Source organism: Caenorhabditis briggsae, assembly GCF_000004555.2.
Source record: "Caenorhabditis briggsae complete genome, chrIII, whole genome shotgun sequence".
NCBI lineage: Eukaryota > Metazoa > Nematoda > Chromadorea > Rhabditida > Rhabditidae > Caenorhabditis > Caenorhabditis briggsae.
This window is the reverse complement of record NC_013490.2, coordinates 11,701,865-11,717,580: the sequence shown is the minus strand read 5'-3', so window position 1 is coordinate 11,717,580 and position 15,716 is coordinate 11,701,865. Positions and strand designations below refer to the sequence as shown.

At 37.3% G+C, this 15,716-nt stretch overlaps 5 protein-coding genes across 5 annotated transcripts in view; 2 read left to right on the top strand and 3 right to left on the bottom strand.

Annotated features, from left to right (window-relative positions):
- Window positions 1-4,405: 4,405 nt before the first annotated feature.
- On the top strand, window positions 4,406-4,999 carry CBG09125 (the record flags this gene model as incomplete). The annotated part of the gene is made up of 1 exon (XM_002642535.1): window positions 4,406-4,999. One exon carries the CDS (start codon window positions 4,406-4,408, stop codon window positions 4,997-4,999), a length of 594 nt encoding a protein of 197 aa, XP_002642581.1.
- A 3,299-nt stretch (window positions 5,000-8,298) lies between these two features.
- CBG26033 lies at window positions 8,299-8,801 on the bottom strand (the record flags this gene model as incomplete). Its single annotated transcript, XM_045244470.1, has 2 exons — window positions 8,299-8,415; window positions 8,784-8,801. The coding sequence occupies 2 exons, from the start codon at window positions 8,799-8,801 to the stop codon at window positions 8,299-8,301; spliced, it is 135 nt and encodes a 44-aa protein (XP_045098868.1).
- Window positions 8,802-10,502: 1,701 nt separating this feature from the next.
- On the bottom strand, window positions 10,503-11,964 carry CBG09123 (the record flags this gene model as incomplete). Its single annotated transcript, XM_045244469.1, has 3 exons — window positions 10,503-10,826; window positions 11,514-11,693; window positions 11,929-11,964. The coding sequence occupies 3 exons, from the start codon at window positions 11,962-11,964 to the stop codon at window positions 10,503-10,505; spliced, it is 540 nt and encodes a 179-aa protein (XP_045093931.1).
- Window positions 11,965-12,725: 761 nt separating this feature from the next.
- CBG26032 lies at window positions 12,726-13,162 on the top strand (the record flags this gene model as incomplete). Its single annotated transcript, XM_045244468.1, has 2 exons — window positions 12,726-12,761; window positions 12,824-13,162. The coding sequence occupies 2 exons, from the start codon at window positions 12,726-12,728 to the stop codon at window positions 13,160-13,162; spliced, it is 375 nt and encodes a 124-aa protein (XP_045098867.1).
- Window positions 13,163-14,687: 1,525 nt separating this feature from the next.
- CBG26031 overlaps window positions 14,688-15,716 on the bottom strand; it is a gene marked incomplete at both ends in the record, with an annotated part of 1,730 nt that continues 701 nt past the window's right edge. Inside the window, one exon of the mRNA XM_045244467.1 lies at window positions 14,688-15,449. Coding sequence (XP_045098866.1) covers window positions 14,688-15,449 — 762 coding nt within the window. The remainder of the gene's footprint in view (window positions 15,450-15,716) is intronic.

Genomic DNA, 15,716 nt, shown 5'->3' with positions numbered 1-15,716 from the left:
AGGATATCAGCAACATTTTACTAGTTAGCCACTTTTTGATATCTTTCACAGAAAATGAGATATATAGGCTCAAAGTGGACGATCCGGGTGTCGTTCTATTAGAGGTTTTACGGTAATCCTATTTTTAGCTGTATTTTAAAGCTAATTTAATATTCGAGTTCAGAAGTTCATGAGCATAAGTACAGATTGGCGCATAATTACCTGCACAAAAGAAAAGGTCATATATTTGGACATAAGTATGATAGAGACATGAAAATCGGGAGAAATGTACCCCTTTGTATGATACACATTTGCTGAAATTTTCAAAACGTTTACACAAGTTTCAGTATTTTTATGATTGCCCGAAGATGAACGGCGAAATGTTTCTTGCACGCCGCTGTTTCTTCATCTGAATTGATGTGACTTCATGCTAGATTATACGATTTGACTGAAATTTTGTCGAAAGTAAGGTACACATAAGTATTGTTTTTATACAATGTTTCACGTTGGTTGGATGCATCTATCCAGAAATACAGTGGCGAGAAGTGGTGAGGAGAATTTTTTCGAACATTCATAACTTAGTTCAGAATTGCACAATTGATTTGAAATTTTGCATGAAAATAGCTGTAAAATCCAGAAACATAAAAACCGGTTTTTAGAAAATTTCTCATTTTCAGAATTTTCAGAGCAGTTTCAGATGTAACAGTGGCCCGAGAATCCATAAAAAACATTTTTCCAAAAATTTTCTGGCTTCGATTTTAAATGTCAAATGATTTTTAGTGTCCAAATATGCCCCAAAAAAGTTTTGAAGAATTTTGGAAGTCGGAATCTCGAGTTATGGTGCTCACTAGGGAATGACTCACAGAAGATGTGGAGTTATGGGACGAGACCTATATCATTCGGAAGAGGATGAAATTTCATTTTCAAATATATGCTCAGTTTTTGCGGCGGCCTCCGCTAACTCGAGAAATTTAGGTCAGAAGTTTTCAGTAGATTTTGCACTGAAATGCATACGTGAACGCTTCCACGTCCTCATTTCTTTTATACGCTTTGAAGAACCATTGAAAACAGCAGTGGGATGGTTCAGTGGTAAAGCGGCGGGATGGGGAAATGGTACTCTATGGTTCGACTCCTTCATAGTCGAAACTCTTTTTTTATTTTTTGGTGGTTTTTTATATGACCTGTTTTTGAGCTCAAAAGCTGCTTTCAGCAGTTTTCCATACTCTAAACACCTTTGGCATCTTGTCAAATACAAATTAACCAAGTTTTTGGAAAAAAAATTTCTGAAGAAAATTCGCATGTTTTCATGATCCATACACCTCTTTTCAAATTTTCAAAAAAAAATTTTTTTTGAAACACAAAGAAATCTATATTTATTATTATAACGAGTTAAACAGAGGTGCACAGATGCTTATCCTTGATAATAAAATGCTCGAAGCATATGAACTCCTTGCATCTGGAGCACTTGATGAATGCAAGCTCAAAAACAGGTCATATAAAAAACCAACAAAAAATAAAAAAAGAGTTTCGACTATGAAGGAGTCGAACCATAGAGTACCATTTCCCCATCCCGCCGCTTTACCACTGAACCATCCCACTGCTGTTTTCAATGGTTCTTCAAAGCGTATAAAAGAAATGAGGACGTGGAAGCGTTCACGTATGCATTTCAGTGCAAAATCTACTGAAAACTTCTGACCCAAATTTCTCGAGTTAGCGGAGGCCGCCGCAAAAACTGAGCATATATTTGAAAATGAAATTTCATCCTCTTTCGAATGATATAGGTCTCGTCCCATAACTCCACATCTTCTGTGAGTCATTCCCTAGTCAGAGCACAAAAGGTATGTGTCGGCATTTTTACCATAACTCAGCTGAAAATGTATTTCTCATGCTCAAAACTTCACAAATGATGTGTTTTGAGCTGTTTATTAGTTTCATGTTAAAAGTTTCTCAATTGTAGAAAAATTTTTTTCATTTTTTTTTCACCGCTAGGGAAAATTTCTAAAATAAAAAAAATGAGAAAAAATGTTTTTTCTACAATTGAAAAACTTTGCCGACACATACCTTTTGTGCTCTGAGCACCATAACTCGAGAGCACGACTTCCAAAATTCTTCAAAACTTTTTTGGTGCATATTTGGACACTGAGAATCATGTTACATCTGAAGTCAAAGCCAGAAAAAATTCTGGAAAAAAGTTTTTTTTGGATTCTCGGGCCACTGTTACATCTGAAACTGCTCTGAAAATTCTGAGAATGAGAAATTTTCAAAAAACCGATTTTTATGTTTTTGGATTTTACAGCTATTCTCATGCAACATTTCAATTCGATTGAGCAAATTTGAACTAAGTTATGAGTGTTCGAAAAAATTCTCCTCGCCACTTCTCGCCATTGTATCACTCTAATAGTCACCCTAGGGTTGTTGCTGGCCGCCAGTGCCAGAGCTATGGGCCTTTCAATTTCACGTGATTTGCATTAAAAGCCAGCAAAATTTTTAAGCAGGCAATATTTGCCTGTTTAAAATTTAAACCGGCGTCAAACGCCGCTTTCTTTTTGAGAATAGAATTTACCTTTTGATTCACCAAGATCCCCTCACTGTAGCTTCAATCTTGATTATCTCAGTTCTTATGAAAGATAGCAAAAAACTGTCAACTGATAAAATGCTCCAAATGTCAAGAAAAACATTTTGGCAGTTGACGGTTTTGTCGTATGTTTCACAAGAAGTCAGATAATTGATTTTAAAGGGAGAGAATGGAAATTATAAAATGTTAGAACGAATTAGGTATTTGAGAAGTTACCACTAGTCTTCCATCAATAGTTTTTGTGATTATGTCTGGATCGAGGTTTAGTTCAAAAGTATTTGTTTAGGTTTTTAGAATTTTTAGTTGTAAACTTTGATTTCCGGGACTTCCGAATGCAGGTTTAAAAAAAACTACGAAGTTCGAAGAAATTGAAATTTTAAATTTCAAAAGTTTAGGAATTAAGAAATTTTTCGTTCAAAAATATAAAGCATGACAGTATAGAAACACCGAAAATAGTTCTTAAAAATAATAAGAAAATAATAAAATTCTGAATTTTCGAAAAAAAATTTCAGAACTTTCAGAGACCAGATTTTCAGAATTTCAAACATAATTCCAGAATTAATCAAAATTTTCAAAGGTCTACAATTTCATTTTTCATTCCATTTCATTGTTTCGGATCATCAGTCGTTTTTTTAAAAATCTTTTCTCTATGAAGTATTTTCCATTGAAAAATTCATCTTTTAAAAAACCGGCGTTTGATGCCAGTGAAAAATTTTACTGGCGATTCACGCCGCTCTAAAAACTGGCGCTGGCGGCCAGTGCAAAAATTAAAAGCGGCGTGTGGCGCCAGAAAACGCCATTTTGGCCAGCCTAAGTCTTGTGAACCGATTTTCAATAAAAATGAGTTGACAGGGCTACAAATTCTTACAAACATTTTTAATTTAATTTTCTTAAAAATTCAATGCAAAAAGACATAAATATTAGATAGTAAGGCCAATTTATTTCAAAAAGCCAGACTACAAAAAACTTCGTTAGACTTCCGCTGAAACATATTGCACTAAAAGGGTCGTTTTTATGATTTCATGAGATTTTAAAAATCTGAAACTTGGCCAGTTTATTGATGAGATATGTGAATTGTTGCACTCCAAATTTGAGCTCAGTACAACGCTTCATTCCAACTTTATGGTAGTACAAACTTTTGTAAGACGCAGAGAAGCGATAGTGTTATCATCGTCTGTGCCTCTCTCACCCTTCAAAGTTAAAAGGCGCATAACTCTGCTGGATATTGATAATTTTTTTGATTTTTAGCTAGAATTGTAGGAAATTTTGAGGGCTTCAAAGCGATATACAGTCGGAATTTTTGTTGGTCCAAAGTACCTCCAAAGGGATGTTCTATTTTTCTGGGTATTTTTCTATGGCGCTCCGCTGACCAGCTCTCCCGCCCTGTCACTCAGGGTGCCTGCATATCGAACTACCAGTCAATAAAGCAATCAGGTCTCATCGTGCTCCGAGGAAACTCCGCCCGGCCACCGGAGAGAGGTACAGGCGTGCGGGCAGGCTCCGCCCACCCACCGGGGGTGTCCCATATAAGGGATGAGATTTGGCAGGGATGACCATATCCTTCTTTTGTTTCTCTTATTGATTTTTCAATCTTGGACTTTCTGAGCATGTTTCTAGCTGTCTGGGAGGCTTGAAGGTTGTCTCAGGTTGCCTTAGAAGGCCTCAGGCTGTCTAGAGCTATCTAGAGCAGTCTAGAGCTATCTAGAGCTGTCTAGAGCTATCTAGAGCTGTCTAGAGCTATCTTGAATTGCTTTCAATCCGCTCCTAACCCTTTCTCCCTCGCTCTCTCTCCAGATCTATTGATTTTTCATCTATTGATTTTCAGAACACTTCGAATTCTCTGCATTCATCATGGCCGATCAAGCTGCCCCAGCCGCCGCACCAAAACCCGAGCCATCGTTCTACTTCAGTCTCGAAAGCTGCGACAAGGAAATCGTCAAGATCAGTGACTTGGCTGTCCCACAAATGGTCACCATCAACAACCTGGTCTCCGGTCTTGGCTACGACGCCGAGAAAGCCGCTAAGAACGTGATGCCGATCGATAATATCACTGGTGTCACCTTGAAGCGTGCCGTCGCCTGGTGTGAGCATCATCGTGGCGTGGAGTTCCCGGAGGAGAAGAACGAAAGCTTTCCACGTCAGACAAACATTCCAGAGTGGGACATGAACTTTTTGAAGGAGCTGGAGGACAAGGAGCTCGAAGAGCTGACTATTGCTGTCAACTACTTGGAGATCAAGCAGCTGCTCCGTTATTGCTGCAAGAAGATTGCCATGATGGCGGAGGGGAAGACTCCAGAGGAGTTGAGAGTGATTTTCGAGATTCCGACTGATGAGGAGGATGCGATTGCCGAGCAAGAGTTGAAGGAGAGGCTGGAGAGAGAGGCGAAGGAGGAGGCCGAGAGAGGGATCGTTGAGGGACCATCCACATCCACTGGAAAGCGTTAGACTATTGGAGCTCCTGGAGCCCTTTCACTGTTAATTGCCCTCTTTGTTTCTTGTTCCTTTTTTATCGTTTTGAAAATAATAAATTTGATGAACTTGAAAAATTGTGTTTTTATTTTTTTTTATTAAAATTTCACAGCCATTTTTTCAGAGCTGAAATCGCTCATTTTCAGCCAATTTAGTTCGAATTGGCAGTTTTACTTGAAAGTTAACATTTGATGTTTTTTCAGCTAGAATTGCTCATTTCGAAGTTAAATTTATGCATAGTTGCAAATTTGGCCAAAATCGGGTTTTTCGATATTCTAGCCTGGCCCGCAGCATGTTAATGGACCGGAATCCGGCTGAAATGATATAGACGTGATGGGCCCTGCCGAGATCTATCATTTGGTACCAAATCTGCCCGAATATCTCGTTTTGGAGACAAGTTCTCTGCCGGCCCGCCACCTGTCCGGGCCGGCCCGTTTGCAACTATGAATTTAAGCCTACTTTTAGCCTGATTTGAGCTTATTTCAAGCCTTTTTAAAAGCCTTATTAGCCTATTTTGAGCCGTATTCTTAGCCTGTTTTTGAAAATATTCGATTTTGGAAGTTCATCCGCTGTATGAAGGGCATCATTTTTCAGAAAACTTTCAGAAAACTCTTTTATTGAAGAGACGTAGAGCAGCGAGAGTGTTCTCGTCGTCTATGCCTCCTCGAAGTTTAAAAGCGCATAACTCTGCTGGATATTGCCCGTTGTTTTTGATTTTTAGTCAGATTTGTAGGAAATTTTAAGTGCAAATTTATTATCCTAATTGAAAACGTAAAAAGCAAAACCTACCGAAAAGGAGTCCAAAAATCATGAGACTTTCCATGGTGTCGATAACAAACAAACCCAAAACGGCGGTCACGAGGTATATAATGCACTGAAAATTTGGTATTTCAGAACTTCAGAAATTTAGAATTTTCGGATTTCAGAAGTTCAGAATTTTAGAATCTGAGAGTATCAGAATCTAAGAATCTCAGAATCTCAGAATCACAGAAATTCCGCCGAAAAAAAGACAACCGACTGACCCTGGCTTTTGATTTATGATTCTGGGAATTAAAAAAAAAAGGTAAATTGGGAGGAATGGGAAATTAAACATTTGAATTATCAACTTTGGTTCTCTGAAGTCTTCCAGATCGAAGCCGCAAATTTAAAACATTCGGCGGGAATTCAAAATGGTTTGAAGTTAAAAAAAAAGAGGTCACATAGAAACAGATTTAGCTAAACCTTCAGGCAGCGAAGGCAGTAGAGACGCAGAGAAGCTAGAGTGCTCTCGTCGTCTCTGCCCTCTTACCTTTCAAAGCTTAAAGGCGCATAACTCTGTTTATGACTGCCAGAATTTTTTGGTTTTTAGCTAGATTTGTAGGAAATTTGAAGGGCTACAAATTGATGTATTTTGAGACTGATAGAAAATTTTAAACTTGCTCCAAGGTTCCCCTAAAGGACCCTCCTTCCAAAACAGCTTTATCTCCCCTGTCATTTTCATTCGAAATGGCGGTTCCTCAAAGGTTTTGACGGGAATTCAAAGTTTAAAAAATTAAAAATTAGAACTATGTATAAGACTTTGAAAACAAAATTTGCTAAACCTTTGAAGCCCTCTATGCAGCAGAGACGCAGAGAAGCTAGAGTGCTCTCGTCATCTGTGGCTCCTCACCCTTCGAAGTTTAAAGGTTCATAACAGGCCTGTGCGGCAACAAATTGCCGATTGCCGAAATTGCCGAACTTTTGTTGCCGATTTGCCGTTGCCGATTTCGGCAAAAAAATTTCGGGAATATCGGCAACTGAAATTTTTTTGAATTTAGAGATTTTCACAAATTTTTTTAGTCAAAAAAATGATTTCGAAGTTCGAAAATAAAATTTTGAACACCATTATCCCTCAGAGTGAATTTTAGAGGAAATGTGTCCCAATAATCATCAAAAATACTTGCATCGGATCTAAAAATGGGCTTTAAATCTGTGAGCATAGGAGAAAAATAGATACCATGAGTCACAACTCATCAAAAAAAAATCATCCAATCTGTCTCAAATCTCTAGGGAACGTGTGTCGTGAGTTGCCTAACAAGTTGAGCGCACTATTTTCAAAACTCACAATCGGAACAAATATTTTCAACCATTGGAATACCCTCTATTGCTAAAGAGAAATAGTTTGCATAAAAAATGTGGTCTTGAGTTGCCAATTTTTGTAATTACCTTTTTAAAGGTGGTGTACGGTGAAATTTTTTATTGCATCAAAATGTGCAGAAATGCATGTAGATTGACATAAAAATAAAGAAAAAGTTCAAAAAAATTCCTTTATCGAGAAAAACGCATCGAAAAATACGATGAAAGCCCTTAGGGACGAGGTTTTTTCTAGGCCGCCCGGTGAGTAAAAGCGCGCGAATTCAAACTTTTAAAATTTTTTTCGCTCGTTTTCACTGTTTTTTCAAATTTTCCGATGTATCTGGAAGAAAAATTGACAAAAACCTTGAAAAATCTTGAAAAAACCAAAAAAAAGTGAAAACGAGCGAAAAAATTTTAAAAGTTTGAATTCGCGCGCTTTTACTCACCGGGTGGCCTAGAAAAAACCTCGTCCCTAAGGGCTTTCAGCGTATTTTTCGATGCGTTTTTCTCGATAAAGGAATTTTTCTTTGAACTTTTTCTTTATTTTTAAGTCAATNTACATGCATTTNTGCACATTTTGATGCAATAAANAATTTCACAGTACACTACCTTTAAGGAACTTATGAAACACATTTTCTGTAGTTCTGAGCCTGATAGAAGCATTTTCATGTGAGTTACGTATCGATTTTACAAAAAAAAAACGCAAAACATGTGTTGCCGAAAGTTGCCGAAATTGCCGAAATTTTTTTTCGGCAATTGCCGAGTTGCCGAACGTTGCCGAAAAGTATTCGGCAAATTGCCGAAAAATTTTGTTGCCGCACATGCCTGGTTCATAACTCTGCTGGATATTGGCCGATACTTTTGATTCTTATTTCGATTTCTAGGAAATTTCAAACGCTTCCAAATGATATACCGTAAGACCAGTATCGCAATTTTTGCTGTTCGTTAGCCTATTTCAAAGCCTGCATATCTCGACTTCAAATCAAGATTTTTAAGTTCTGAAAACTTGTGAAAAATTGTCAGAACTTGAGCTTTTCAACCAAAGACATCATGGCCTAGTTTTCCAAAAACTTGGCATTCTAGGCCACCGCTTTCTCTAGGACAATAACTGGTCAGCTAAATACGAAATAACATATATGACTTCATTGAAATAATTCAACAGGGAGCAATAAAGTCAATTTTTAAAAAATACATCCGAAAATTCTTCCAATTGTCTTCTTCGTTTTTCTTCCAAACTCTTGGATTTCCCACTCCAAAACGCATGTATCCAAGTACCAAGGCCTGAGATGTGGATTTACCTGGAAATTAAGCCTAATTGTAAGTTGTTTTCAGGATAACAATTTTCAATATTTCTAAAATGGATATAATAGAAAAAGTCAAGAGCTTCAACATGATACAAATTGGAACTTTGTGTCTTGTCTATGGGCCAAGTTACAAGCCGAAAGCCACCACAGCCACTTGGCTTGTATTAAAAGCTCTGTAACTTGGTCCGTGGGTAAGATACGCTTCACAATTAGGGTGTTTTTGTAGCTCTTGAACTTTCCTATTATATTCAATTTAGTAAATAAAAAAATATAGAGGTTGGGAGTAGTTATGACTTCCTGAATGGTCCAACAGATACCCCATGGCTACGGTCGGCTAAATGGTCCGCTAATTACCCAATTACCTCCATGAACAGCGCCATGAGATAATCCTGGATCCGGTCATAGTGCTCCCAGATCATGACCAGTTGCTGGAGACTGGACCTCTTGAGTGTCTTCTTGGAAACTCTCCGCAATCCACGTGGAAATGGAACTTTTCCCTTGTACTCCAGATAGAAAGCTCGCCGATCGAGATCACTGATCAGATCGAGAATCGCGATGATCAGGATTCCTTTTTCCTAAAAATTTAGTTTTCTGGCTACTGTAGTTTGTTAATATTGAATGACTAACCCGTTTCAAAAAGTAGTCCAAGGTTTCTTCGGCTCTCATTTTTTTCCGCTTTTGGCTTTCCCAAGATACTGTAACTTTGAGCTTAATTATCTCGGCTCCTATAAAAGGTATTAAAAATTTGTAAACTAATAAAAGGTTTTCCATAATATTAGCTACATTTTATCAGTTAATAAGTTTTTGATAGCTTCAACAGAAATCGAGATGATTAAGTTCGTGGGAGGCGGGTCCCATTTTAAAGACGCCTACTGTAGGCGCCCTGCGCCCACGCTTCCCTGCCAACTTCGAGCCGACTTACCTTGGTCCCTGTAAGAGATACCTAAAATTTGCAAACATACAAAATATAGGTAATATTCGAACAAACATCCAGTTGACAAAAGCCAGTTGACAAAATTTTGATATCTTTTATAGAAACCGAGATAATTGAGCCTGCGGGATGCGGATCTTTACAGCTCATAGTGTCGCAATGTGAACTTTAAGCAAATTTATCTTGCTCCTTATAAGAGGTATCAAAAATCTGTAAACTATAAAAGTATTTGTAATTTTATGCTTGAAATTTTATTAGTTAGCTAATTTTTTGATATCTCTTACAGAAACTGAGATACATAATTAAGCTGAGAGAGCCTTCACCTTTATAGCGAACACTGCAGAATGCCCTACTGACAGTCAACTTTAAGTCAATTTATTTCGACTCCTATAAGAGATATAAAAAATCGGAAAACTACAAAAATGTTAGTTATATTAAGAAAAACATTTTATCAGTTAGCTAATTTTTGATAGCTTTCACAGGAAATGAGATAATTGAGCTCAAAGGGCAAGTATAGGGCGCCTGTCTACATAAGATGATATTCAAGGTAACGCAAAAAATTGGACAACTTTGAAAAAAAAGCCAAAATTGAACAAAGTCTTGTTTGTAAGTTGAAAAAAGTGGGAAATGGAAGCCGAGGAGCCACTTCAGAATGGGATTCACCATGGATTCCGTGGGGGTAAATGTGACCATGGAAATTATATCGTTGGAGGGGAAATAGTGTGTAGGAGAGAGAATTTAGAGAAGTTTAGCCTAGAAGAGGAACGAAATTTGGAACATGGGTTACTGTAGATAGTTAGAAACTTTTCTAGCATCGAAATGCTTCTAGAAGGATTAATGTTTTTCGAAAAAATTCTCTAGCGGCGGATTTTGTTCAGCTGGTCTGACTCTTGTGGTCCTACTAAAATTAAAGGGGCATAACTCGATCAAAGATGAGCGGAATGAAAAGTTTTAAAATCCGGAAGAAGGAATAAGGAATAAGGAAGAAAAAATTCTAACTGAAATTTGGCTGAAATTGACCCGATAATTCCCTTTTTTCGAGCTGAAACAAAATTTAAAAAACACATTTTTTTTGGATTTTATCATTTTTATTGAGATCATTATTAATATTGTTAAAAATACAGTATACAAAAAAAACAAAAAGAAGGGCTCAAACTACAGTAAGACACAGAATACCATCATTACAGGGGACAGGAACAAATGAAACGCCTGGAGGGAAATTATTAGTCAAAAAGTTGGACCTAATAGCGGCGAAATTGGCCTTAGAATGGTTTCCGCGGTCAGTTTCAATCCAGGATTTTTGGATTTTCGCAGATTTCATAACGCAAATTATGTCAAAAATGTAAAAATCGGCTAATTTAGTGGTTAATCCATGGAAGTCGTAATAATTGGGACCTTTTGGATGAGCGGCGTTCCATTCCCGGACTTTTTTGTCGATGTGCTCCTTGTAGAATAGATTGACGGTTTTTTGAGCCTGAAAAAAAGGAAAAAATTGACTTAAAATTGTCGAAAATTCAGTTTCTAGCTTAGAAACGGGTTTAGAACGGTCAGAAATATAGAAATTGCTTGAAATTGCCAAAAAATTCAGTTTTAAAAAGAAAAAAATGTCTCAAACGGCCTAGGATTATCCTTGTCCACGGCCGCGCAGCTATCATCGTCTGGAGTCATTTTTAGGTATTTCAAAAACGAAAAATGACTCTAGAAAGATGGTGACCGTGGCTGTGGCTTAGGAAAATCCTAGACCATTTTTTTTTGAATTTTTTTCAAAAAGCTGATTTCAGACTTTTTTTTTCTTTTTGGATGTTCTCCCCCTTTCGCCCTCACCCCCTCTACCTGCTTCCTTCACTGTGGTGAAACCAAGGAACGTCTCCAGAAGTCTTCAAAATTGAAATTTCGAAAAATGAAAAGCACCAACTAATGAAAATTTCCGATTCGCCTGTCCAGGTTTCAGCTCACATTCAATCGGTTAGTTTTGAAATGGTTAACAGGCGCGCTACATACATCCGGACATACATAATTTGGTGAATGTTATTAGTAATGATTTTGGTTTTTTTTTCCAAAATTTCAGTAGTTTTCTTTTTTTTCTCTAATTTTACAAAATTCGGTTTTTTTTCTATTTTGCGTACATTTTTTTCAAACTCTAATTTGAAAAATGACTTACATGAAGATGCTGCACATATTGACTATGCGCCTTCTGTTCCCTGGCAAAGTGCCAGGTTTCTGGGTACACTTCCATGTAACCTGGATCCTCTGGGTGGATAAACTGGCACTTTGGGCCATATCGGCAGTGGCCGCATCCCAGACGTCCCCAATTTTTGCATAGTTGGGTCTTGTAATTTGGCTGAAAATTTGGAATTTTTAATTTGAAAAAATGGTGCGTTTTGGGATCGAAAAACCAGATTTTTCAGCCAAATTGAGGCTAGAAATTTTTTGCTTTAAAAATTAAAAATTACCTATATTTGGATGCAGTATATAGTTGACTCTCCCCGTTTTTTCTGTGTTCTCTGAAAAAATTGAGACCATAAAAATGCCAACAAAAAAAAACTCGCCCTATGGATTTTGCCAAAAGTTCCAACGTTTTGATGAATTTCAATTTCAGTTGAAAAATCCATATTTTTTGGTATAATAATAAGAATTTAGAAATAATATAGACGAAGATACAAACACAGAGAGATGTAGAAAAAGAACTGGTTGACTTGTTTTTTGGACCATATGATAAGGGGGCGTGGCCTAATTAGATCCCCTAATTATTAGGGGGCAGGTGAACAATGTGAAAACGGGGTGGTTTTTTGAGGGATTTGCGAAAAAAATTCTTCAAATTTCAACCGTATTATATCAAAAATTAATAAACTGATAAAATGTTCATCATAATATCACCAATCTTTTATCAGTTGATAGATTTTTGATATCTTTTACGGGAACCGAGATAATTAAGGTCAAAATAGGGGACCTTGTATGTTTTAACAGAGGGATACTGTATTTTTAGAGGCGAAGTAGTTCTTTTCCATTGCCAGATTTCCAAATTTCTGGTTGAAAAACAGCCTGAGAAACAGTAGAGCCTTCTCAAAACGCCCGGAAACAATTAAAGGACCTTCTAATACAGGTTTTACTATTTAAAAAGCTCTCACATGTTTCCCACAGATTTCGCTTCTATCTAGGTACAGTAATCCCAACAACTCTCATATTGTGTCTCCTCGATGTTACACTGTTCTCCACTCCAACAATATAATTTCCATGGTCGCAGTCCCCCACGTATCCATAGAGAATCCCATTCTGAAGAGGTGACTCTCTTTCTTCCCAGAGTTTTTTTTTCACTTTTTCTTTCCTTTCTACACAAAGTTTATGTTTTCCAGGTAATAAAAAAGGGACAATAATGGAACCGGAGCCGGAGCACGAGACGGAGCGGCGGGTAGGTTTATGACCTTGATTTTCCCTGAAATATACTTTTAACATCCAAAAAAACATTTCCAGGAACGCGGAATTCTGATGTTCTCGATTCGAAATCTCTACTGGGACATTGCACGGCGTCGTCGACGCATTCGTCTGAATGCTCAACGACTCAGAGTTCCGAATCCATTTCCAACGGGCATCTACCGTATCCCGGATGCTCAACTGGATGGAGCAAGTATGGAACAATTGCTGGAGATCAAGAATGATCTTCAGAAGTCCCAATCGGAGATTATGGAGAAGCAACAGGAGTATCAAACGGAGCCTCTAGAACGGTTCGTGGATCCAAGTGGACTTCAATGGGAGATTCAGGAGTTCAAACGACGGACGATTGCAAGGATTGGAAGATGGTTTGGGAGATAAAAAGATACTTTGTGGTTTCATGTTGTCTGAATGAAGTATTCAGATTGTTTCTCATTTTACACAGTTTTTATTTTTTAAAAAGATAAAAACCAAATTATAAAAAAATGTGAAAACATTTTTTTGAGATTATAAGAACCGGAAAAAAAGAAACCACTATAAATTCTGTAATAGAAGCTCACCCTATACATTTTGTTCGAGCTAAGAGGCGCAGAGAAACGAGACGCGCTAACTTCTCTGCGTTTCTCATAGAATAAAGGGCCGTCAACTTTGAGCTCAATTATCTCAGTTCATATGAGAGATATCAAAAATTTGTTAACTGATAAAATTTTGGTGATATCATAATAAACATTTTGCCAGTTAACCATTTTCTGATAACTTTTCTAGTTGTTGAGATATGCGCCGTTATAGTTTGCCGTGCTTTTTTATAACTTGCGCGCGTCTCAAACTTTAAAGGCGCATATCTCGAAAACTAAAAATAGTACCAAATCTGATAGCATGATAAAAATATTAAAGGTGGTGTACGGTGAAATTTTTTATTGCATCAAAATGTGCAGAAATACATGTAGATTGACATAAAAATAAAGAAAAATTCAAAAAAAATTCCTTTATCGAGAAAAACGCATCGAAAAATACGCTGAAAGCCCTTAGGGACGAGGTTTTTTCTAGGCCGCCCGGTGAGTAAAAGCGCGCGAATTCAAACTTTTAAAATTTTTTCGCTCGTTTTCACTTTTTTTTCGGGTTTTTTCAAGTGTTTTCTAGGTTTTTGTCAATTTTTCTTCCAGATAAATCGGAAAATTTGAAAAAAACAGTGAAAACGAGCAAAAAAACTTTAAAAGTTTGAATTCGCGCGCTTTTACTCACTGGGCGGCCTAGAAAAAACTTCGTCCCTAAGGGCTTTCATTTTTCGATGCGTTTTTCTCGATAAAGGAATTTTTTTTGAATGTTTCCTTTATTTTTATGTCAATCTACATGCATTTCTGCACATTTTGATGCAATAAAAAATTTCACCGTACACCACCTTTAATAGTTGACAATTTCTCGATAATTTTTTTATTCCTTGAGATATGCGCCTTTAAAGTTTGCAGTGCCTTTTTTCAGCTTGTAGGCTGCAATATGCGCGCTTCTCAAAATTTAATCGCGCATATTTCAATAACTAAAAATCATATCAAGAATTTGTCAATTGATAAAATATTGGTGATATTATGATAAATAATTTATCAGTTGCCGACTTTTTGATAACTGTTTTATTCCTTGAGATATGCACCTTCAAAGTTTGCCGTGCTTCCTCGTAGCTTGAAGTTGTCAAAGAGCTGCAAAATACGTGCGTCTCAAGCTTTAAAGGCGCATATCTCAAAAACTAAAGATGATATCAAAAATCTGTCAACTGGTAAAATGTTGGTGATTATAAAGATAAACAATTTATCAGTTGATCACTTATAGGAGCCGAGATAATTGAGTTTAAAATGAGCGACTCCTATTAGAGCATTTGCAACTTGATTTCAAAACTAAAAAAATCAAAAAAAAATCAAAAATGTTGAACATTTGCAAAGCATGCGAAATCTGGAGCAAACTCCTGTGGTCCATGTGCCTCTAGCCGGATCCGTTTGTTCGCCAAAAATTGCTCAGTTTTAGCATTATAAAGAATCGGTGATTCTGGAGCCTCTGATTCCGATGAAGTCACTTGTGAAGCGCTTCTCTTGATCACGAATTGTCGAAGAGTGCTCCGGGTGGACGTGGAGCAAATCGGATGGGTTTCGATTGAGTAATCTTGGCTTGGAGTCTTGGTTTTCCCATATTTTTTAGCATTTGAAGGAGCTGCTTGGATGATTTCGATGATTTGGATGTCCGAGTCTTCACTTTCTGGAGTCTTGTCCTCTTTTTCAGAATTGTCCTTTTCATAAAGTTGGCAGGATTTTTCAGTGTGCAGAACATCTTTAGAATCCAAAAAAAGGCCATCTTTGAGTCCAGTCCGGATCCGAATCCTCTTCAGCGCTTTCACCAAATCTGGATCATTAATAAGACCAGCATAGATCACTTGGCAAGTGTAGCAAAGGAACAGTTCATCTTCCCCTGCAGAATTTCGATTTTCAGCAAGAAATTTATGAAATCCAGCCATGAATTCGTCGTCGAACTTGATTTCCGGGGTTTCTGAATTCGATTTTTGCGTTTCCTCGAAGAATTTGTAGAATTCGGAGCGAGTTTCAAAGAGGGTCGTGGCGCCAAGAGCCTGATTTTGTTCCAGGAAGAATTTATGGAGAATTGGATTTATAGGAATACGGGTGTTGTTCTGAAAAATGATTTTTTGGCCCCGGGACGTTTTGACTAGACTACAAACATTGAAGTTCCGGGTTTTCTACGGTGTTTTTTTTAAAATTTTCTTTTTAAAATTTTTTTGGTCGGACAAGGGAACCACAACACCTCGTCAGTTTGGATTTTGATGAAAATTTCAGGATATGTCAAGGATAGACTATCTAGACATGCCTGAAAATTTTAGAACACGCTCGCCAGTTTCAGCCGAGCTATTTCAGTTTCAGTACCAAATAAACGGATTTCA